The sequence below is a fragment of the Equus quagga genome, chromosome 13 (assembly GCF_021613505.1).
Source record: "Equus quagga isolate Etosha38 chromosome 13, UCLA_HA_Equagga_1.0, whole genome shotgun sequence".
Taxonomy (NCBI): domain Eukaryota; kingdom Metazoa; phylum Chordata; class Mammalia; order Perissodactyla; family Equidae; genus Equus; species Equus quagga.
This window is the reverse complement of record NC_060279.1, coordinates 68,106,427-68,130,414: the sequence shown is the minus strand read 5'-3', so window position 1 is coordinate 68,130,414 and position 23,988 is coordinate 68,106,427. Positions and strand designations below refer to the sequence as shown.

Sequence of the window (23,988 nt, the reverse complement as noted above, 5' to 3'; positions counted from 1 at the left end):
GCAGCTCCAGAAGCAGGGTGAGCCCTTCTGGGGCCCCCCACATCCCAAGGCAGAGAGCTCACTGCTGAGGGCACTGCTGAAGGATACACGATTCCACACAAACAGTCGCTTTCACAGACTTTATCCAGAACTTTGCTCGTAGAAAGAAGCTCATAATTTCAGCCTGTGGAACTTCTTCCAAAGTGTCTTATTTGAATTACACATGGACTTGGCCTCCCAAGTTAGGAGGTGGGGGCCCAGAGAGGCCGTTGTCCTGGGGCGGGGCCCTCTCCAGACCTCTGGGAGTATGTCTGGCACCCTAGGTGAGGTGAGAGCCCCGGGAATCAGGAGGTGCTGCTCCCGGCTCTGACCGTTCTGCATGTGAACTTGGGCCTCAGTGTCCTCATCTCTACAAAGAAGAGAGTGGGGCTGGGTGATCTGCCAGCCATCTAGGCTCTGAACTGCCCAGAGGGGGCCTGAGTGAAGGCAGCCGTCTCCCACCTTTCACCCACCCCAGCGAAGACAGTGAAGATGCATGCAGTTGCTCTCATGGGTTTATTTGGGTTTTACACAGATGGGTGGTGGTGGTGAGCAGGGTCTCCATTGGTCTCAAGAACCTCTTGAACCCAGGGAATAAACTCAGTGACCCGGGCATACACGCCTGGTGAGGATGGGAGACACCGGCTGCTGCCCCAGGACACGATGCCCACCAGAGTCCAGGTTCCATCTTTCTGGCAGACAAGGGGCCCGCCAGAGTCGCCCTGAGGAGGAGAAAGGACTTGTGTCCAAGCCTGAAAGGGGGTGCCAGCGCCCTAGTGTGCCCTGACCTGGCCAAGTCCAGGGCGGGGCTGAGAAATGAGGAGTGTGGGCTCGGGCCATACACAGCTACTTGGATCTGGTTGAATGGCAGCCCCAGCTCTGCCACCTACACCTGGAGGGCCTGGGGCAGGTGGCTTACCCTCTCAGCCTCACCATCGTCTGTAAAATGGGCCGAAAACAGCCAGCCCCCGGGGGGTGGTGGGGGTTAAAGACCCCTGGGAAGCCCCGCCCACGCCCGGCCAGAGCGAGCCCTCCGGGGGCATCTGTTAGTGCTGGTCTTGCCTTTCGCTGGGGCACCGGGAAGGGAGCAAGCTTAACAGGTCGTGGCAGGAAGGAGTGGCCCTCCTGGCCAGACCAGGGTGGGGCACGGTCAGTGAGGGTGGGCACGGTGTCACCCTGCCGTGAGAACATACCATGCAAGAAGAGACGCCGCTGGCGCCAGCGCAGACCATCGAGTTGGCGATCTTGCTGCCCCAGTACTTCTTGCAGTCGGTGTTGGACAGGAGGGGCAGGACCGCCTGCTGCAGCTTGTCGGGGGTCTTGCTGGCTGGAGGGACAGAGCGGGTGGGGTCAGGGCCCCTCTTCCCACCCAGCCCATCCCAGATGGAAGGGCCCGGGACGGCTTGGAGTCCTGCCCTGGCCTTTCCAGGTCCTGGTCCTTCACCATCACGGTGACCATGGAAACCGAGCTCCGCCCCTTCCCTTAGACCTGAGCGGCGCCTGTGGGACTCAGTTCCCTTGCGGGTCCACACCAGGCGGGGGGACTCGGCTTCAAGCACAGTCGTTCAAACAAGCCCTGCCCTGCCAGCCCCGGTGCCGTGTGTTGGGCGGAGGGGCCTCGTCTCCCTTTCCAGGCAAGGGGCTCCGCGTCCTCCTGACGGGAGACCCTGGAGGGGACCCGCCACCCTCGGCGGCCGACGAGGGAGCACCCTCCCCCTGCTGCCCTTTCCTGGCTGCTTCTGTCCAGTTAAAGGAGCAGCCGGGCGAGCCGTGGCCTGGGCAGAAGAATGGAGGACGCTGGAGGAGGACAGGCAGGCAGGCAGAGCGAGCAGCCGGGGACGGTGAGATGCTGGCCGCGCTCTCAGGGCCCGAACCAGCCCTGGACATTTGACTCGCAGCCCAGACTTCATGGCGAGCTGTACCCCCCGCCCCAGGCCTGGAGAGAAGGCCGGGCTGGCTGTAGGACGCTGTGGCACTCGACGCAGGTGGTGAGCGGGACATATGATGGTTATATATTGATGATATCCGTAATATATGATGGAGTGTAATTTATAGGTGTTTCTTCAACTTCCGGTTCAAGTGTATCACTATTCCACCTCGTTTTTATTCGTGTTTGGGAGGCTTTTAATTAAGAGGGTTTTAAATAAAGAAATGGAAAGATTTATGACTTGCAATTTACAATTGTGCTTGGAATTTAGACCGAAAATCAGAACGAATCTTGCTCCTAAACAGCACCTGCAAGGACACTCACCATTATGCCGGGTCTTGCCCCAGCCTGTGGTGGCACAGAGGGAGCCCGCAGGGAAGCTGGCGTTGGCACTGGGCAGGCAGACAGGGGACACAGTCTTCGAGAGGCGGGCAGGGGTGGCCAGCTTCAGCAGGGCGATGTCGTTGCGAACTGCATACCGGTCCCACAGCGGGTGTTCAAAAACCTGTGGGGACAAGAGTGGGGGTGGGCAGACCTTTGAGGGAGGACCTGGGAGATTTGGGGGGGCATGGGCCCCGAGACTCAGAGGGCACAGTGCCAGTCAGGCAAGGTGTTGGGAAAAGGACACAGGGGGCTGGACAAAGTCTCTGGAGACTGGTGGGAAAATGACGTGACACATCGCTGATATGTAATTTTTATATTTTTGCGTTTTGTACAATGAGCAGACTTATTTTATAATCAGAAACAATCTTTAGTGTTTGGAAAGGAGCTTTAGTACTTGGGAAAGAAGAAAAGAAAGCTCAGGGCCAAGAGGCACAGGTGGGGTGAGGCCTGAGCTGCTGGCCGGGGTCCTCTGTGCCCAGTGACCCTGCCTGCCAGGCCCCTCCCTTGTCCCTGCAGCCCAGGGGCAGCCCTGCTGGGGCCGCTCGAGCCCACCCTCCTCAGCCTGCCACCTGGCTCTACCTTGGCGATCCTCAGCACCTGGACAGCCTCCTCGTCAGAGCCAAGATCCGACACCCCGGCCACCACACGGTGGGTCTTCCTGGGGAGAGAGGAGGCGTCAGACAGTGCTCAGGCTCCTGGCTGCCTCCTCAGAGGGGCGCCCGGGCAGGAAGTGTGCCAGGCAGGATGAGCCCCAGCTGGGCCACTGAATCGCGTGGTGACCTCCGGGCATCCCTTTCTTGCTCTGGGCCTCAGTTTCCCCATCTGTACCCTGAATGCACAGGACTAGACCATCTGTCATGAGCAGAGGGCTGAGGGGAGGGGTGCTGCCTGGAGGTTTTCTCCTGCAGACTGGGGCTCTGCCTGCGGCCAGGTGAGGAGCAGCTTCTTCCCAGCCTGCAGGTTGTCGAGACCCTTCCCCACCGGGATGGGGTTGGCAGGGGGTGAAGCTTGTTCCCAGATACCTGGGGGCCCCCGCTCCCCAAGCCTCACCTGACCCCACAGTGGGCGGCGGTGACCACCCAGTGCTGGCTGATGAGGGAGCCCCCGCAGAAGTGGAAGCCGGAGCTGGTCTGGGGAGAGGGGTGAGGGGAAGTCAGCCTTGTCTCTCCTGCCTGACCCCTCCCCATCTAACCCACCCCTCCTCCGCCTCCCCCTCACCTGCAGGGACACCTGCCAGGGCCAAGAGCTGGGGACAGCGTCCTCCCCATTGACGATCCTGGACAGGCCACTCAGCACGGGGTAGATGGCAGGAACCCCGCAGCCTGGGGCGCAGGGATACGCCACAGGTCAGTGGATGGTGTTCCAAGGGGACCAGAGGTGAAGACCCAGCACATCTTGCCCTCTGTGGCACCTTGGCATCCAGAGTTAGGGCACTCAGGCCACTTCCACCCAGCCGGCAGCCACCCTCAGGTGCCCTTATGGAGGGTGTCAAAGGCTGAGAGCATCTGGAGTTGGGGCCCAGAGTTTGGGGGCTGAGTCTGGGGACCCCCACGTGGGCAGCTCCCCGACCCGCTGTCTGCCCTGAGAAGAGTGTCCATCCTTCTCTGAGCCCAGGGTCCTGGGTCATGGGGGCTGGGATGTCCTGCTTGAGTGCTTGGTGCTCTCTGCCTGGGTCTGCAGCAGGAGTAGGTTGGGGTGAGGGCGTTATGCCACCTGGGGCACCACAAACCAAGGAGGCTGCCCACGTCCAGAGAGTAGCGGGCAGGGCAAAAGGGATGGATATGGGAGACATTCCCAAGGCAGGATTCACAGAGCTCAGTGGCAGGTGTGGAGGGTGGAGGGGCCCAGACGACCCCTCGGCTTCTGAGTAGATGGAGGAGACCAAGACGAGGCAGGGTCCAAGGGACATCTTGAGTTTGAGATGCCTGAGGGACCTTCAGGCGGTGGAGGGGGCCCCCGGTCAGGCCTAGGAGTAGGGAGCCGAGCAGAGACCCCCAGGAAGGCTGAGAGGGGCAGCTGGGCAGGGGGCCAGCCGAGGTGTGGGGGCCAGTTAGAGGTATGAGAACTTGGACCCTCTGGTTCCCTGCTTCTGGGTGTTCAGGGCAGGGGGTGGGCGAGGCTGGACCTAGGGCTGCCTGAGCCTCGAACTTACCAAAGCTGATGCCAAAGAGGAGGAAGCTGAGGACAACCCAGAGAAGGGCCATGGTGTGTGGCTCAGGAGGTAGTGTGGGGTCTGCCTGAGGGACCCCCATTATATTTCCCCAGCCCACCAATCACAGCTGGCCTTACCATCCCCTCCTTATCATGAATCCTTGGGCTGAGCAGCACCTGGCTCCAGTGTGGGCCTGGGACAGAGGCAGCCCCGGGGGGCCGCGCCTGGGAAGGTTCCCGGGGACCACAGGTGTGCAGGGCCAGCAGCTGGCTCATCCCCCAGCTGCCTGCTCCCCAGAGTGGGGCACTGAGCATGCTGAGCAGGTGCTGGATGGCGAGGACCCCGCAGCAGAGGGTGGGAACATTGAGTGAGGGGTGGGAGCCAAGGTCCCATTTCATGTGGCTGTGTCCCTTCTGGCCACTGTCTGGGGAGGGGGACTAAGGAGAGGCCATCCCGGGGACCCCCTTGCTGCCTGGCCCAGTGAAGGCCCAAGTTCGGGAGCAGAGTGAGGCCTCAGAGGCCCCAACACAGGAGACTGACACTGTCAACATGTCTTCCACTGGTTTATGGAGGCTTTGTGGGAGCAGGGTCAGCCAGGAGGCAAGGGTGGGCCTGGGGCTCCGATGGCCTCCAGGACCTGCCACACCCAGGCATGAGCTTGGTGATGCGGGTGTACACGCTGGGGCTGGAGGTGGAGCAGGTGCTGCTGCTCCAGGACACGATGCCCACCAGGGTCGAGACTCCATCCTTCTGGCAGAACAGGGGACCTCCAGAGTCACACTGCGGGAGAGGGAGAAGGGGGCTTGGATCTGGCAGCCCAGGGGGCCTGGTTCAGGGGTCCCTGGACATTGTTCCTAGAGCGCAGTCCAGGGCCTGACAGCCAGTAGACACTCAGCACATGCATATTGGAGGGATTATGAAGGAAACTTCAGCAGCTGCTTCTCTGGTTCGTTCCCTTGGAAGTCTGGGCCACCCCCTAGGATGGGTCCTATAATGGAGGTCAATAAAGCTAGTTTCATTGATAAGAAAAAAAGTGTGGGCGGTGCTGGCCATGAGGCCACTATGAGGGAGGAAGAGCTGCCTGACTCAACCTGGAGACCTTTTGGACCGCCATGTTCCACTGCCCACACTGTGCACTGCTCAACTCCAGGAAGTACCATTTGCTCAGACGCAGATATCAATGGAATTTTGCAACATAGTGGCTGAAGTACCAGAGCCCCTGGCTCTGGCACCCCTCTGCTGAGGTCATGAGTGATCCACCAGGAGCCCTGTCTTCCCAACTACTCAGAAGGAAGTACCCAGGGAGAGAGTGGCCCTAGGAAGAGGCCTGCTGCTACTTCCATTTCCTCCCTCTGCCCAAGCCCCTGGCCTGGGCTTTTGCCTGAACCGCGCCCCCCCCCCCGCCCCCCCGCCAGGCTGGGCGGGAAGGGGTGCCAGGGAGCCCAGGAGGCCATACTATGAAGGAGGAGGCGCCCCTCGCCCCGGCGCAGACCATGAGGTCGATGACGGTGCTGCCCCAGAACTTCCTGCACTCCGCGTTGGTTGGACAGGAGGGACAGGGCCGCCCGCTGCAGCCTGTCAAGGGTGTGGGTACCTGAAAGGGCAGGGTGAGTGATCAGCACCAGCAGCCGTGCCCTGCCCTGCAGCCTCCACCACCCTCCCACTCGGCCGGCGGTCACTCACCGGGGCGGCTAGTCTTGCCCCAGCCTATGGTGGCAGCATCCCAGCAGGGAAGTCGTCGGCCTCGGTGGGCAGGCACATGGCGGACGTGGCCAGCTTCAGCAGGGTGATGGCAATGTTGAGGGTGAACCTGTTGAACTTGGGGTTCTTGAAAACCTGTGGGGCGGGGCCAGACAGCCGCAGCTGGGGTCTGGGAAGAGGCTGAATGGAGGCAGAACCAGGGCGCCTGGCTTCCCCTCGCTGCCTCCACGCTGCTCCCTGGACAAAGGCCTGCTTGATCCCATACCTCCTTCCGTGGCCCCAGGAGCCCGAGGCCCAGGCCCAGGCCGGGGTGCAGACCTTCCCCTGCGGGGAGCCTCGCACACTCTGCCTTTTGCTTTGCCCCATTGCGATGGGGTTTTGGGGTGATTGGGAGGAGCTGGGGTGCCCCTTCCCACTCCCCCAGCCTGGGGGTTTTCAGCTCTTGGTCCAGCCCCATTAGCCTGGGCCACCCATTCCTGAGGGCCTCCCCTCCCTGGGGTCACACCTGGACTCCGGGGGCCACCATACCTGGGCAATCTTCAGCACCTGGGTGTCCTCGGCGTCTGAGCCCTGGTCAAACTCCCTGGCCACGACCATGTCGGAGGTTCTGGAGAGAACTAGAAAAAGGAAGGGGTTCCTGCTGTGAGGTGGTGGGGCCAGGCTGGGGGTGCAACGTGCTACGTGTGCGCATGAGTGTGAGTGCACTCGTGTGCAGGCATGTGTACATGTGTGCATGTGCATGTGTGGTGTTGATCACAGAGATGGGAGCTCAAAATATCGACCACTGCCCACCGAAACCACTCTGCCTACAGGCTGCTTGTGTTTCCTCCCAGCAGCCCCCGGGAGACGGGCAGGTCTTGAGTATTCTACACATTTCCAAATAAGGAAATTGAGGAACGAAGGAGTTTAAGGATTAGTCCTCAGTGCTGAGGGTGTTCCCCGCACCCCAAGGGGTTTCCTGGGGACCCTGGGCCTTCATGTGATGCTGCAGTGGGCAGCGGTGACCACCCAGTTCTCGCTGATGAGGGAGCCCCAGCAGAAGTGGAAGCCGGTGCTGTCCTGGAGGCAGATGGGGAGGTCAGCGCTGGCTGGACACCAGCAGCCTCCAGCCGGGCCAGTACCCCAGTGTGTGCCCCCCCGCACATAGAATCCCCCCTCAACCGCAGGGACACCTGCCAGGGCCAGGAGGCAGGGACGGCGTCTTCCCCATTGATGATCCTGGACAGGCCAGTCAGCAGGGGGTGGGTCATGGGGACCTGGCAGCCTGGGAGTGGCAGTACAAGGTGAGGGGTGGAGGCCGAATTCGACTCTGAGCCCCCCACCTGGATGCCACCACCCCAGGAATCCCCCAGAGACCACTCAGTCTGACATGGGCTTCAGCCCAGACGAGCCCAATAGGTTGAGTGTGAGGAGGTGGCAGGGCCAAAGCACGGGCTGGGAGGCTGGGCTATGTGGGCTTGAACTCAGCCCCTTCACTGCCCCGTTTAACTGCTCTGAGTCTCAGTTTTCCCATCAGCGAAATGGGGCTCATACAGTTGCTAACCTCATCGGTCTAAGGATGCAAGTTGTGTTAGCGGGCACTGCGGGAACTCGCTCTGCTCCTGACACAGGAGCACAGGTCAGTGCTCGGTGAGCACGAGCTTAAAGGGCCCAAGAGGGCTGGTGGGGCCCAGCCACGCCTTCCCACCTGCTCAGCATCGGAGTATGTTTGGGAGCCACCGACTGTTCAGAGAACTTTCCATCCCTCTGGACTTGTCCTCCCTGTCCCCTGCACAGGGTGCGAGACCTTGGGAGCAGCCCCAGGAAGGTCCACCTCCTCCCCAAGGGCCTCACACTGGCTGCTCTGGCCCAACCCTCCCAGTGTCCCCATTGTAGACATGGGGCTGGCGGGGCTCAGAGCAGGAGAGAGACTGACTCAGGCTCACAGCACTGCACATGGCGGAATTGGGAACAGGGACCCTGCTGCCCCTCGCTGGCCTCGGGGTTGGAGGGGAGGGGAGACAGTCTTCCTGGTCTCCGCCTGCCCCAGCACCCACCAACAGCTGTGTCCAGGAGGGCACAGCAGGAGAGGAGCCAGCGGAAGGTGGCGGTGCCATGGTTGGGGAGGTGCTGGGTGCCTGCCTGGGGGCTCCCTGTTATATCCCCACACACCAGCCTGTTATCTGGAGACCTTGAAGTGATAATCCCTTTCCTGGGCATGTGCCCAAGTGGGCAGGATGTGCCCAAGCAGGGCTGGCATCTGGGCCTGGGACGGCAGCAGCTGCAGCCCGTGGCTGGGCTTGGAGCCAGGGCCAGGGACAAATGTGGGGCTGACCAAGGCAGCCCTCAACCCCAAGTCAAGGCCAAGGGGAAGGGATCAGGACACTTGGGCTTCCTCCTGCAGGCCCTGCCTCGGGAGGGGTCCTGCGGGCAGCAGCCAGGCCTGGGCAGGGTTTGAGCCCCAGGCTAGTCTCTCACAGTTTGGAGGACCTCAGACGAGTAAATCAGTTGGTCCGTTAGTTGTTCGAAACCCCGCTCGTGTGGTCAAGTAGCGAGGAGGTGTGGGGACCGAGGAGCAAGTGAGGGCGAGGATGGCCAGGGGGCTGAGGATGCGTCCCCTGCTCACGGGGATGGCTAAGAAGGCTCAGGGAAGGCGCGGTTCGGCATCTGTGGCGCCCACGTGGGCTGTGTGCAGCGTGGCTCAGAGGGGCAAGCCACCTGCTGCCTGTTCACAGGCAGCCAGGCCCCTTCACCCAGGCGCCACGGGCTCCTGGAGTTGAGCATGTGGCATCCCGGGGCGCCGGAGACTGGGCCCAAGGGCCAGCGAAAGAGCCCCTGCTATCGCCCTGGGAAGAGCCAGTGGAGGCTGGACCAGGCGGGAAAGCGAAGGGGAGAGAGGCCTGTTTCTGGCTTGGGCGACAGGGCCGGGCAGTGGGGTCCTTTCCCAGCAACTGGGAAACTGGGGAGGGAGAAATCTGAGTGTGAGGCTGCCAGGCGCAGGGCAAGCTCCCCAAAATGCACAGGGAAAATGACATCTCATGGCTGTTTGTAATTTCCATTGCATCGATGATTGCCGTGCCGTGGTTCACAGGACAGGCTTCAGCACAAAACAGCTGTGGGGCCTTGGGCAAGTTACTTACCCTCTCTGATCCCATTTCTAAGTATGTAAAATGGAGGTGCTTATAGTATGGGTCTCACATCATGGAAGCGCACGACCCATCCTGAGCACGCTAGGACCAGGCCTAACACACAATCCAAGCTGCGAGTCCTCTGTCCCACTCCTTCTTGAATTGCCTGTTGGTGCCTTTGCGCATTCTGGAAGACTGTCGGAGGACAGGGACGGGGGCCACGGTGTATTAGGTGGGAGAGCAGCTCACAAAACAGGACGCAGAGTGTGGTCCGCTCTGCATGAAACCATACTGTCTGTGCAAGCCCATCCATCCTACCCACCAACGCTTACCAGGCCCTACTGGAAGAGACCAACAAGAGAAAAGAAACACGAATTCCTGCCTTTAGCAAGCTTACACAGAAAAGGATGTAAGTCTAGGGAAAAGAGTTAAAAAAAAAAAGTAAAATATACGTTACTAACAGCTAGGGAGTTATCATTATTATTATTAATAATAATACCGAGGCAGGAGGGCCTCACTCAATAGGGGACCTTTAAATTGCAACCTAAGAGTTTGCCGGCGGGCACCGAGCACAGCTCGCAGGCGTCCACGCAGAGGGAACAGCGAGAGCATAGGCCTGGCTGCACGCGCCTGAATGTCACAAGAGGCCCCGAGGCCAGAGGGGACGGAAGAGCTCAGAGGGCAGGAGGCCGGGCAGGAGGCCAGGCAGAGAGGCCAGGGGGGCCGACCGAGGAGGGCTCTGATGAAGAAACTGCAGGAGCGGCTGGCCGTGATCCTCCGGCCGCCGCGGCGCCTTTCCGCCTGTGCAGGCGCGGTGGCAGCCCCTGGTGCCAGGTGGCAGCCGCCGCGGGGCTGGAGGGGCCTGAGTGGGGAGGACGTGGCAGGCGGGGGAGCGGATGCAGCAGCCAGAGCTGACCCGTGGCCGTGGCCTTGGGAGCCGACAGGTGGCAGGGGCCCTGCCCGCCGCGCGCCCCTGGCGCACCGCCTGCCCAGGCCTGGGAGCCGGCGCAGCTGCAGGTGCCCCGACCCCTGCTGCCCCGGGGAGGGGCCAGAAGCTGGCTGCGGCGGGACCCGCAGCCCTCCGGCTCACCGGACATGGGACAGCGCGCTCCGCCGACCCCCAAACCCGAGGAAGGACCCCCCAAGGGCAGAGAGTTAGATGCCGGGCATTCTCCAGAGATCGACGTGCCCTGAGCTTCCTGCCTCGAGGCCTTTGCCGGTGCTGTTCGTGTCCGTAAGAACACCCAGCTCTCCTCCGCCTCTGGGCCGGGGCCCCTCCTCGCGGGCAGCACTTCTGCCTCGGCTGGGGCTGGCCAGCCGCACGGCCGGCGTCCATCAGAGTCCATGGATGAGTTGATGGATCTCTGGACCCAGAAGTCGTTTAGCCACCCAAGTGTACAGTGAAGACTATTTTCCGGGGCTCCGCTTTTTCGCTAATATTTCTAATCTCCCACTCTCGGGTCTGGAACCCTGCCCCTTCTCCTAGACTCCTGGGGAGCTCACCCATCTCTGCTCCCGCAAACTCCCCAGGAGAAGGGATGGCCTTGTTTGAGGGTTGTCGGTCATTTTAGAAAACCTTAGGTCTGCCCTTGTTACCTCGTTGCAGGTGGGTGGTGTCTAGAGTGTTTAATGGGCAAGGAAAAGGGGTAACAACGAAATTTATTCAGGAGGTGACCTGATCCAAGTGCGCACGGGGAGCGGCATCGGGGTCAGCTCTCTGCCAGCAGCCTGGGTTTGGGGGAAAAGCTTTGCTGGGGACAGGAGGCCCCTGATGCAACCTCTGCCCAGCTGCCTCCGGGATTGGCCCGGGCTGGGGACTGTTCCAGGGCTCCAGGTTCCGCCCAGCATGGAGGCGGTGCGGAGGATGCGGGCCATTGCGCATGCGTCTCTCCGGACCCGGGCCTCCAAGACCCCGGCATCTTCCCTGAGGCAGGAACGCCTACGTCAGTCTCCTTAGGTGAAGAAGCCGCTTCTCTGAGAAGGCCAAATCTCAACCTTCTTTTTTATTAAAAATGAAATATGAATTATAATTTACATATGGTGAGATGCACAGAGGGTTGGATTTTGACGTATATACAGCGTAACAAACGTCACAACCAAGATGTAAAATAATGCCACCGCCCCGGAAAGTTCTCTCCTGCCTCTTTCCAACTCCGCCTCCTCTGAGGCAACCAGCAACCACTGTTCTGATTTCTTTCGCCATAGATTAGAGTTACCTGTTCTAGAAATTTATATAAATGGAACCATAGATATGGTCTTCGTGTCTGGATTCTTTCGCTCAAGGTTCTGAGCTTCACCTGTGTTCTTGGTGTGTCAGCGGCGGGTTCCTTTGTACTGCTGAGTGGTGTTTCCCGTCCGTCATCACTACATCATGATTTCCCTCCCCATCCTCCCGCTGGGACATTTGGGCGGGTGCCCCTCGCCCACCCCACCCCGTTTTTGCTCCTTTATGATGAGGTGACTCTCAACCCTAAACACGGGCATGCAAGAAATATAGGTTTCTTTATTTTTCTATTAGAGAACGTGCTTTCTACTTTGATCCTTTATTCTGCCAGGAGTCTGAAACCAAACCTCAGCCCGTGGAGGGTCCCCCCCGTCATGCTCGGCTGGCAATGTGTCCAGACATGGGGAGGGGGGGCTGGTCCTTGGGCCTCCTCAGGTGTCCGCACTGCTGCTTGCTGAGGTGCCTGCACCCCATTGCTGCAGCTGGCCGTTTTTCTTCTCCATCCCCAGGCCTCCCCAGGACTAGGCCTCTTTCTTAGCCATTTCTGCACCCTTGCAGGCACGGGGGAAACATCTGGCTGCTCCCTCTGCTATGTTAGGCTCAGGCGGACTCTGGAAGGTCCAGCCTCCTAGTCTTCACAGGTGGCCCTCTCTGCTCTCAGACTCCCCAGCAAGGCAGGAATGGAGCCACCCTGAAGGTTGCTCAGAGGTGATAAGGCAAAGGCCCTCCTTCAAACCCCCTTGTTTCCTATTATTTTCCCCCAACCCTGGTCGAGCAGTGGACAGGAGATGGCTATGGGCAGGATCTCAAGCCTGTTGTCAGAGATGCACAACAAAAACTCTCCTTTCTCCTCTAGCTCAGGGAATCTTAAGTTAATATTTTTTGGAGAAAAATTCTCAAGTATTTCAAATTCCCAGGTGTATGTTGAGGTTGTGTTCAGCTGTGAAAAACAGAGACCTGAAAAACTATACATTCAGCAAATTAGACATTTATTTTTCTCGTTTAACAAGAGTTCTAAAGGCAAACAGTCCAAAGCTGATGTGGTAGTTCAAAGCCTGTGGCATCTTCCTCATGGCTCCAAAATGGCTGCCGAACTTCCAAACATCACATCTGATTCAGGCAGGAAAAGAAGGGGGAGAAGAAAGGGCAAAAAGCAATACCAACTGAGTCTGTCCCATTTAAAAAATTCTTCTGGAAAGCCCCATCCAATGATGTCTGCTCACATCTCATTAGACAGAACGGTGTCTCAAGGCCACCTCTAGCTGCAAGGGAGTCAGGAAAGGAAGCATTTTAGCTGAGGCCTTCTCCACCCCACAAACAGAATCTGGAAGTGTGGCAGGATAGGTATTGATAGGTTATCTGCACTTCCTGCCACACCAGTGAATCTTTATTTCTTCTGGGACTGGAAAACCTGATTCTTCCCTTGTTTTTTCAATAGCACAAATCTGTTGTCTTGAATCCTTCAGGATTTAGGATTTGCAACAGAACAGCCCAGGGTCCCACAAGTCAAAATCTCTGGCTTGTTTTAGAAGTCAGGACTCTCAGTTGCCAGCAAAACAGTCAACTCTGGTGGACTTAAGGGGAGAATGAGTTTCTTCAGAGGCTCCCAGTGTTGTCAGGACAGTGAACTGGGAAACCAGACTTGGGGCTCAGCAGCCAGGCCCAGACTCTACACCAAGCTCAGAACCCACGAGGAGGGCAATGCCCCATAGTCAGGGCTGATACCAGTGGGGAGACGCAGCGACAGGCTGGAAATGTAGGCGAGGTTACCTGGACCCCTGAGGGCAAATGAATGGGGGAGGCCACCACCAGCAGTTGGTCTTCGTGGAAATCAGTGAAGACCACGACCCAAATGAGAACAGGCAGAGGCTGTTCGTTCAGAGCTTGCTACAGCGAGGGAGTCAGCCACCGTCGCTTGCATTTGGAGGAGACTCAAAAGCAGGAGGGAGAGCTTTGTAGTGGAAAACGGACAGGCTTCAGGGGCGCCCCGAAGCTGTTGGCACAGGGAAGCTGGAGTTGGGCTAACAGGAAGGGGGGCGTCCTATGGGATTGGTTAGGGGTGCAGACTTGGCTTTTGCTCATTAGTCCTGAGTTGGCAGCGGGGGCAAAGATTAGGGAAGGTGTCAGTTATTGGTCAAGTCCTGGCCTTTTGGGGCCAGTTGTTATTGTTGGGTTTCCTGGGCTAGTGGCTGCAGATGGGGGGTCCGAGTCCTGTTTTTCTATATGGTCCGGCCGTTGTCCGTTGTATATTCAGTCTCTTACCTTCCATATAAAGTTTCAGGGCAAAAGGGGTGGGTATAGGGAGATGTAGAGAATCAGGACCATTTTTTCAATCTACTGCAGGATCTACTCTCTTCTTGGGTCTAGAAGCCATGTGGACTGGCGGAGTATGTTCTGAGAAGACCTGAGGTGGCCTTGTGAGGTGACAGCCCTGGGTTGTCATTGAAATCTTTTATGCAGAGAGAGCCTCGCTTCCTCAGACAGGGGGTTGGAAATGCCTGTGTTGGCAAGGTGGGGGTTCATGGAGATTTGGGGGTTCAAAGTTCTGCAGCCTTGCTCAGTCTGCTCAGGGGACCTCAACTCATGTCTCAGGGATCCGCACCTCCCCCACCCGTTCCTTACCTGGTAGCGATGGGTATTTAACAGGTTCTATACTCCTCAACCCTTAAAATCCCAGAGCCTGAAGGTTCTGGGTTTGTCCTCAGCCACATCCGTCCTGTGACCACAGGAGATGAGGGTCCCCTCTGAAGCTCAGGGCTTTCGATGGTCAACCCACGTTCGAGGGGGAGCATTCACACCCTTCAGCGGCTCCTCTCCCCTGCGTTTGCCTCTCGGGCCATCAGAAGAAGGCTGCTGACACCACAGGGGTTTTTAACAGCTTTATTGAGATAGAATTCACATGCCGTACAATTCACCCATTTAAAGTGTAGGTATATTTGGTATGTTACATTAACTTTTTTTAATGTGGTAAAACATATATAACATAAAAGTTGCCATTTTAACCATTTTTAAGTGTACAGTTCAGTGGCATTAATTACAGTCACAATGTTGTGCAACCATTACCACCACCTATTTCCAAAACTTTTTCGTCACCCCAAACAGAAACTCTGTACCCTCTGAACAGTAACTCCACATTCCTCTCTCGCCGTAGCTCCTGGTAACTCTAATCCAATTTTTCGTCTCTATGAATTTGCTCATTATGGATGTTTTATGTAAATGGAATTGTCCAGTATCCAGTCCTTTGTGACTGGCTTCTTTCACTTCGCCTGACGTTTTCAAGGTTTATGCATATTGTAGGATGCATCAGTTCTTCATTCCTTTTAATGGCTGAATAATATTCCATTGTGTGGATACACCACATTGTGTTTATCCATCCATCCACCAAAGGACATTTGGGTTTTTCAACCTTTTGGCTGTTGGCATAGTGCTGCAATGAACATTTGCGTACAGGTATCTGTTTGAGTCCCTGCTTTCATTTTGGGGAATTATACACCTAACAGTGGAATTTCTGGGTCACATGATAATTCTATGTTTAGCTTTTCGAAGTACTGCCAAACTATTTTCCACAGCAGCTGCTCCATTTTCCATTCCCACCAGCAAGGTACAAGGATTCCAGTTTCTCTACATCTTTGCCAAAACTTATTTCTCATTTAAAAAATTATAGCCATCATGGTAGTTACGAGGTGGTATCTCATTGTGGCTTTTCTTTTTTCAATTTTCAAAATTGTAGTGAAATACATATAACGTAAAATTCACCGTAACTATTTTTAATCGTACAGTTCAGTGGCATTAAGTACATTCATTTTGTTGTGCAAACATCACCAGGATCCATCTGCAGAACTTTTCATCTTGCAAAACGGAAACTCTATATCCATTAAACCGTCCATTGCCCTCAGTCCCAGGCGCCCACCATTCTACTGTCCATCTCCATGAATCTGATACTCCAGGTGCCTCATATAAGTGGGCTCAATAGTATTGGTCTATTTGTGACTAGCTTATCTCACTTAGCTTACTGTCCTCCAGGTTCATCCATGTTCTAGCATATGGCAGAAGTTTCTTCATTTTTAAAGCTGAATAGTATTCCATTGTGTATATATACCACATTTTGTTTATCCATTTGTCTGTCGATGGACACTTGGGTTGCCTCCATGTTTTAGCTACTGTTAGTAATGTTGCTGTGAACATGGGTGCACAAACATCTCTTTGAAACTCTGGTTTCAATTCTTTTGGGTGTATACCCAGAAGGAGAATTGCTGCATCACAGGGTAAATCTATTTTTAGTTTTTTGAGGAACGGCCATAGTGTTTTCCATGGTGGCCGCACCGTTTTACATTCTCACCAACAGTGCACAAGGGTTCCAATTTCTCCACATCCTCTCCAGTTCTTGTTCTTTTCTGTTTTTTGTTTATATTAGCCATCCTAATCAGTGTGAAGCAACACCTCATTGTGGTTTTGATTTGCATTCCCTAAGGACTGGCGGTTTTGATGTCTCTTCCCCTGCTCATTGGCCATTTGTATGACTCCCCAGCATGCGTGAGTGCCACCGATGCTGTGGGAACTTAGTGCCACGTGACCCCCCCCCCCCCCCCCCCCCCCCCCCCGGGGCCTGTTTCCACCTGCACTTCAGCCTTTGCCACCTCTGTGTTAATCTGAGCCACTGTGATGCTGCGGCATGCCATGGACCACCAGGGTCTCATCTTCCCTGGCAAACAGGCTATTCATGGACTCCTCCAGTGGGTGAGCACCCCAGGCCCAGAATCCCATGTTCTGTGGTCCTGGGGCATCAATTACTACATCACTCATGGTCCTGCCTGAAAACAGATGGCACACTCAAACCGGGTTATTTGAGGAGAGTTTTAATAAAGGGAATTTTTACACAGGTGTGGGCAGGGCTTAGAGAAACCAACAAAGGATAGTGAGGTGCATAGGGTCCTGGCAACAATGGGGACCCACCTAGAGCTGAAGGGACGAGGCGGAGCAGTTATGGAACTCAGAAAGGGAGGGCCACCTGAAGGGAGCTGTGGCCTCTGTCAAGGGAGGCAGCCAATCCACAGCAGCCTCTCAGGGAAGGAACCCGGAGAACAGATACCTGACTCCTCTCTCCTCCCCTCTCTGGGCCCTGCTCCTTCTGGGGCCTCCCCTTCGCTGACACCAACAGGAAGCCAAGGGCCCGGGAAGCTGTCGTGCAGTCTCACCCCTAAGGGTCCGTCTGCTGGAGGCCAGCAGAGTACAGAGGGGCAGAGGATGGACCTGGAGGGGAAAATGGAAGCCATCTAGCACCATTCTTAAGGTTATTTTGTTTTACCTAAGATGCTTTTTGTAAAAAAACCCACATGGCTGGCAGTGGCTAAACAGTAGGGGTTTGCCTTCTCACATGAGTGCACACGAGCAGAGACGGGAGGCAACTGCAGGCTTTGCTCCGCAGCTCACGATGGTTCTAATTCTGGGTCAGGATCTCTGTCTTTCTTCTCGGGGCCTCCAGACGGCGGCCGAAATGCCACATCCCCACAAGACTGCCAAGGTGCAGGAAGGGTGGGCTGGGGTTCTCCGGCCCCTCTTGGCCTTGACTGGCTTACATTAATCAGAGTTCTCCCCCCTGAGAGCTGGGGTGGGGTGACCCTCCCCGGGAACCCTCTGTGTGGACAGGAAGAGGGAGATGGCTATAGGCAAGAGGCAAAGGCCATCATGCTTTGTAACAAAATGATCATCCTGTTCCCAGGGAGTGCTCCCCTCAGGGTCTGGTTTGAATGGGGGATGGGTTGGAGCCAAAAGGAATCGATCAAAGTGAAAAACACACCAGCAGATAGGCACAAATGGCGGCTCTTGCTGGGGGCCTCAGGGGTGCTCATCTCTGTAGATAGGCAGCTCGCCCTCCCCTTTTATGTCACCTTCCAAGCCACATTCCTCCTCTACTCAAGTCACCAGAAGTTTCCTTTCACAACAGACCTGAAGAGCCAGTGACTTCAGGCTGCTTCTGTTTTCTGCTCTGGAAAAATCCCTGAGGCAAGGAAAATACAGATGGCTTGGCTACCTGCTTGGAATGAAGGGAGGAAAAAAAGCAAAACCAGCAAATGTTAATATTTCAATAAATCACCCTGGCCTGGAACTCAAGTATGGATTCCAGAGCACAGAGCCCGGGCTGACAGCCTGTTAAAATGTCAAAAAGCTTCGGAACCAGTAAACAGCGGCTGGCCACACCCTCTGTGTCCCCTGAAATTTGGCCGCCCCAGCTCTTCCCCGCAGACGGGGTTCAGGGCCTCTGGGAGCCTGTCGCTGCCCAGGCCACTGTTCCCACTGGTCAGGGCTCCTGCTCCCGGGGTGGAGAAACATTTTGAATATGCCCCCGGCTGAAAACACACAACTCTCAAACAAAACTAAATTCACAAATCAAAGACAAATAAAACTTGAATCAAGTTCCAATCCACAGCGTTACTTTGACAAGAACAGTGACACCGTCCCCTGCTCACTCTGACCAGCTTCTCCCAAAGTGACCACCACCCTGTTGACCACAGAGCCCCCGAGGCCTTAGAAGAAGACTCAGTTGGCCCACCGTGTCCTTCTTTTCAAGCCGTCTCATCAATGAGGCCCACGCGGACAGCTGGAGCAGCAGGTTCTCCATTCCCGCCCCCTGCTTATTGGACTTCTCGCATTATATTCTTATTTTGCGTCTGTCTCTCTCACCAGCCTCTTGGCCCCCTGAGGGCAGGGGTGCCGTGTGCTCTGTCCCTGCGGGTGCCCTGCTGTCTAGACCGGGGCCTGGCCCAGCGGGGAGAAGGAACCTGTGCACAGGATGCTGAGAAGTCGTTTGGCCTCTACTTACCGCAAATGCATCCCCAGCGTATTCTGTACATCTGTCCTTTTCCCATTGTTCTATAACTAAAATCATTTATTTTCTGTTTCCTCAATGTGCTACTTTATGGGGTGGAATCAAAGCCCTATTTTATAAGAAACTAAAACTTCATGCAATGACCAGTTCCTTAAATTGTGAATTATCACAGAAAAAGAGAATCCAGTTGAGCCCAGGGGCAGACATGGGACGGTCTGGCAGCGTGTTTGCCAACCTGTAACCAGCTAGCAGCCACGGTGGGGGCGAGTCCCTCACACCCACACCCCCTCATGCTCTGAGGCTGCTTGGCTGGGTCGGTTTCGAGGGGACCCTCTGATCACCCAGAATATCTGCAAATGCTTTACTTTTTGATGACTGTTGCATTGAAAACCCTCTTTGCTGAGAGGCTACAGCCTATGTTCGTGGTACTGGTGGCCTGCCAGTGATGCTCAGTGGGGAATCTCTGAACCCCGTGGTGCCACTGCCTGTAACTGGGAGCTGGAATCCTCGCTGTTGCACCGGGAGCGTCACGGTCCCCTGCACCTGCGTCCTGGCCGATTCGGCACACAGCTGGGCTCCACGGGGCCCGGGCTCCCTGCCTGGGCGCTGGCCTTGCCTGCAGTGCCCTGGGGATGCCCGGCGTTGCCAAGGCTTGTGGGTGACATTGGGCCAGGGCAGCTGCCCTTTTCCCAGGGCTGGGATGTCGCAGGCTGAAAGCCAGGCTGGGCTGTGAGAGGGGCTTGGCCCGACTCATGGCCCAAGGTTCCCAGATAGCAGGAGGGTGGCTCTCTGGTTGGGCAGGCCTGGGGGTCTGGGCGGGGCTTGGGGGTTCCCAGGGGATGTAAAAAGGGACCCCACAGCAGGTGCTCCACCTCTCCCTGACTGCAGCAACATGGCCTTTCTCTGGCTCCTCTCTTGCTTCGCCCTCGTGGGGGCTGCCTTTGGTGAGTGTCGGGCCTGGGGGTCAGTCAGGCCTAGGAGGAGGTTGGGGAGGACATCCCTAGCCCCCAGTGGCTTTACCGCCTGGCCCCATCAGAGGGGTCAGAGGGGCTCTGTCCGGAGCGAGCCCTGGGGCCCAAGACAGAGATCTGAGTCCCCTTCCCTGCTCCTTTGGGCCTCACACCCAGACAGGCAAGCTGAGGCTGCAGGGAGGAGAGGCGTCCCTCTGGGGCTTCCTGAGCCCTCACAGGAGGGTGGAAAAGAGTGATCTGCCCCCGCTGGGGTCTGAGGCCCCAGGAGTGGCTGAGGGTGGGTACTGTGGGCAGAGTAAGGATATGGTCACAAGGGAACCCCCAAGGCCTCCACCCTGGGGATTTTATATATTGTGTCAGCCACTTGCTAAGCATTTTGTTTCCTATTAAAAAAAAAAAGAGGAAATAGTAAAAAATGCAGAAAACAATGACATCCATGGACCGACCATCCGGATTTAACGAATGTTACCATTTCGCACATTTGCTTCAGGTATTTCTTTTTAAAACATAAAATAGATTCAGCTAAACTCCCCTGCTGCCACCTCCCCCGGGAACGTGAACTCTATTCTGAACTTGCTGCGTATCATTTCTGTGCGAGGTTTTACAAATTTACTACAGATTGATAAATCCATAAACAATGGATGAAATTTGTAGAAACTTAAACAGTATCTACTCCACGTCAGTTTTACAAAGTGCCTTTTTCCACCCATGCAATGTCGCAGATTTGTCCCTGATGATGGGGAGACCCAGCTAGTTCACGTTAGTCACTGTAAAGTGCTCAGCTGTGTGAATACATCACTGTTTATCTTCTAGCTTTTTCGCCAAAAAAAAAAGATGATGATGACATGTTCTGGTGATAATCTCCCGCCAGTGGTCGGTGGCCGCCCCCAGCCCCCCAGGGGCAGGAGGCAGTGCTGGGTCTATAGCAGGGCCCGTATGACCTCCAGGCGCCTGGCCTGTCGTCGGGGCTGCACCCGCCAAGCTTCCCCCACCAGGGCCAAACCGGAACCCCGGGGCCAGTGCTGAGAATTCGTCTGGTCCTGAGCAGGCGAACGCGTCCTGGGCATATCAGTACATCTGTCTTTTCTCCTTGTTCTGGGACAATTCAAGTTGTTTGTTTTCTGTTTCCTCAACGTGTCCTTGTATGGTATGTCATCAAAGTCTCGTTTTATTAAGTAATTAAGAAACTAGAACTTTGTACAATGAGTTTCTCCGCATAGAGAATTCAGCGTGAGCGAGCACAGCTGTGGAAAAGGTACCATTTCACACCAGCATCAGCAACGTGTCAGAGTTCCCAATTCCCCGTTGACCTGGGGGTACCCGATTTTAATTCCACCCCCTTTGCCCAACCAATGTACCAGTGAATCTGACCTGTGAGGTCAGCATTGTTTTCTCTAAGTTTACTGAGGGGAATGAGCTTTGAGGGTTCAGTGACTGGCCTGAGGTCCCGCAGCCAGGCGGGGTGGGCCCAGGCCTGGAGCCAGGTGGTCTGGTTTCTCTGCCTGTTTCCTGCTCCTTCAGGCAGGCGGCCCTGGGTGGCAGCAGCCACATCCCTCCATCCCTGGAAGGTGACTGGGGTCAGCAGGCTGCATGTGGGGGATCCTTGAGCCTAGAGGTTGGGGGGGCACCAGGAAGAGTTTCCTAGAGGAGCAGGGAGTGTGGCAGGGGGACCCTGTGCTGGCCTGGGCTGAGGTAGAAACCAGAACTTCTGCAGGCTGGCTCCCGGCCTCAGCCCTTTTTCACCCTCCCCCCCACTTCCAGGCTGCGGGGTCCCGGCCATCCAGCCCATGCTGAGTGGCCTGTCCAGGATCGTCAATGGGGAAGATGCAGTCCCTGGCTCCTGGCCCTGGCAGGTGTCCCTGCAGGTGAGGGGGGATTCTGCGTGCATGGTGGGGGACAGCCTGGGGTACTGGCCCGGTTCCGGGCTGCTGGCGTCCAGCCAGCACTGACCTCCACGTCTTCCTCCAGTACAGCTCCGGCTTCCACTTCTGCGGCGGCTCCCTCATCAACGAGAACTGGGTGGTCACCGCAGCCCACTGCAGCGTCACGTGAGGGCCCCAGGCTCAGGGCTCCGCTTTCAGCTACGTGGGGGTCAGAGGCAGGGAGCCTAGAAAGTGCTCAGTCCCTAACCCCCACGTGATTCCTCTAGGACCTCCCACCGGGTCGTCCTTGGGGAGTTCGACCAGGGCTCAAGTCAGGAGAACATCCAGGTCCTGAAGATTGCCAAGGTACGTCCAGGCCCTGCTAGCCCAGCCTGGGAGGCTCGGCCTAGAGGCTGGGGGTGGGAGCAGGAGGAGGAAGACCGTTTGGCTGCTTGAGAGACAGGAGACGAATGCGGATGGGGCCGGCGTCAGGATCCTCCTTCTGGCCTCCTGTGGGTCTGCTTCCCCTGAACGGGCCGCCAGGAAAGGAGTTTTTCTCCTTGAAACCTGCAGATGGCTGATTCATCCTAGGGCCTCATGTCGTCCTTCTGGCCCCACCCCCAGGTTGTCAAGAACCCCAGTTACAGCTCCCTCACCATCCGCAACGACATCACCCTGGTGAAGCTGGCGTCCTCCGCCCGCCTCTCAAACACCGTGTCCCCCGTGTGCCTACCCAGCGCTAATGATAACTTCCCCGCCGGGACACTGAGCGTCACCACGGGCTGGGGCAAGACCCAGTACGACGGTGAGCACCACGTGGGCTTTCCACCCGCGAGCTGTGTCTGGGGTGGGGGCTGCCTGAGCAGCAGGAGTCTCCAGGTGGGGTTCATATGGCTCTTTTTGGGGGAGGGGGGTCTAAATTCCAATACAATCATAAATCTATTTCTTTATTTTAAACCCTCTTAATTAAAAGCTTCCCAAACACGAATAAAAACGAGGTGGAGTAGTGATACACTTGAACTGTAAGTTGAAGAAACACCTACAAATAGCATTCCATCATATGTTATGGATATCATCAGTATAATAACCATCATATGTCCCGCTCACCACCTGCGTCGAGTGCCGCAGCGTCCTACAGCCAGCCCGGCCTTCTCTCCAGGCCTGGGGCGGGGGGTACAGCTCGCCATGAAGTCTGGGCTGCCAGTCAAATGTCCAGGGCTGGTTCGGGCCCTGAGAGCGCGGCCAGCATCTCACCGTCCCCGGCTGCTCGCTCTGCCTGCCTGCCTGTCCTCCTCCAGCGTCCTCCATTCTTCTGCCCAGGCCACGGCTCGCCCGGCTGCTCCTTTAACTGGACAGAAGCAGCCAGGAAAGGGCAACAGGGGGAGGGTGCTCCCTCGTCGGCCGCCGAGGGTGGCGGGTCCCCTCCAGGGTCTCCCGTCAGGAGGACGCGGAGCCCCTTGCCTGGAAAGGGAGACGAGGCCCCTCCGCCCAACACACGGCACCGGGGCTGGCAGGGCAGGGCTTGTTTGAACGACTGTGCTTGAAGCCGAGTCCCCCCGCCTGGTGTGGACCCGCAAGGGAACTGAGTCCCACAGGCACCGCTCAGGTCTAAGGGAAGGGGCGGAGCTCGGTTTCCATGGTCACCGTGATGGTGAAGGACCAGGACCTGGAAAGGCCAGGGCAGGACTCCAAGCCGTCCCCGGGCCCTTCCACCTGGGATGGGCTGGGTGGGAAGAGGGGCCCTGACGCCACTCGCTCTGTCCCTCCAGCCAGCAAGACCCCCGACAAGCTGCAGCAGGCGGTCCTGCCCCTCCTGTCCAACACCGACTGCAAGAAGTACTGGGGCAGCAAGATCGCCAACTCGATGCTCTGCGCTGGCGCCAGCGGCGTCTCTTCTTGCATGGTATGTTCTCACGGCAGGGTGACACCGTGCCCACCCTCACTGACTGTGCCCCACCCTGGTCTGGCCAGGAGGGCCACTCCTTCCTGCCACGACCTGTTAAGCTTGCTCCCTTCCCGGTGCCCCAGCGAAAGGCAAGACCAGCACTAACAGATGCCCCCGGAGGGCTCGCTCTGGCCGGGCGTGGGCGGGGCTTCCCAGGGGTCTTTAACCCCCACCACCCCCCGGGGGCTGGCTGTTTTCGGCCCATTTTACAGACGATGGTGAGGCTGAGAGGGTAAGCCACCTGCCCCAGGCCCTCCAGGTGTAGGTGGCAGAGCTGGGGCTGCCACTGTACCGGATCTAAGTAGCTGTGTATGGCCTGAGCCCACACTCGTCATTTCTCAGCCCCGCCCTGGACTCGGCCAGACCAGGGCACACTAGGGCGCTGGCATCCCCTTTCAGACTTGGACACAAGTCCTTTCTCCTCCTCAGGGCGACTCTGGTGGCCCTCTGGTCGCCCAGAAGAATGGAGCCTGGACCCTGGTGGGCATCGTGTCCTGGGGCAGTTCCGTCTGCTCCACCTCCACGCCTGCTGTGTACACCCGTGTCACCGAGTTCGTATCCTGGATTCAGCAGACCCTGGCTGCCAACTGAGCCTGTGGTTCCTGCCATCCCAACCCGGAGAGTCCCCAATAAAAGTAGCTGTACTGAAGCACTGACTGCGTCTCTCTCTGTGGGCCTAGGGGGCTGCAATTTTCCATGTCACCCACCAGGGGGCGGTGTTACCGCTCCCTTTCCAGGCTACAGGTACCCGGGCACCCCCTGCCTTCTCTGGAAGCTGTCTTTGTAGCTCATGCTCCCTGTTCAGGACTCCACCCTGGGGTAGAACTCAGGTGCTACGTGCCGGAGCCAGCTTGGCCCATGGAGCTTTCTA

The 23,988-nt window shown here is 57.1% G+C and overlaps 2 protein-coding genes and 1 pseudogene across 2 annotated transcripts; 1 reads left to right on the top strand and 2 right to left on the bottom strand.

Moving 5' to 3' along the window:
• Window positions 1-542: 542 nt before the first annotated feature.
• Window positions 543-4,533, bottom strand: LOC124249999 (chymotrypsinogen 2-like). Its single transcript, XM_046681669.1, has 7 exons — window positions 4,482-4,533; window positions 3,548-3,651; window positions 3,380-3,459; window positions 2,909-2,987; window positions 2,270-2,450; window positions 1,212-1,345; window positions 543-740 (listed from the first exon to the last, which is right to left on the bottom strand). Exons 1-7 carry the CDS (start codon window positions 4,531-4,533, stop codon window positions 546-548), a joined length of 825 nt encoding a protein of 274 aa, XP_046537625.1. The 3' UTR covers window positions 543-545.
• A 512-nt stretch (window positions 4,534-5,045) lies between these two features.
• LOC124250216 (chymotrypsinogen 2-like) lies at window positions 5,046-8,381 on the bottom strand (annotated as a pseudogene).
• Window positions 8,382-19,231: 10,850 nt separating this feature from the next.
• Window positions 19,232-23,708, top strand: LOC124250912 (chymotrypsinogen B-like). The gene is made up of 7 exons (XM_046683209.1): window positions 19,232-19,283; window positions 21,072-21,175; window positions 21,279-21,358; window positions 21,460-21,538; window positions 21,797-21,977; window positions 22,942-23,075; window positions 23,547-23,708. Exons 1-7 carry the CDS (start codon window positions 19,232-19,234, stop codon window positions 23,706-23,708), a joined length of 792 nt encoding a protein of 263 aa, XP_046539165.1.
• Window positions 23,709-23,988: the final 280 nt, after the last annotated feature.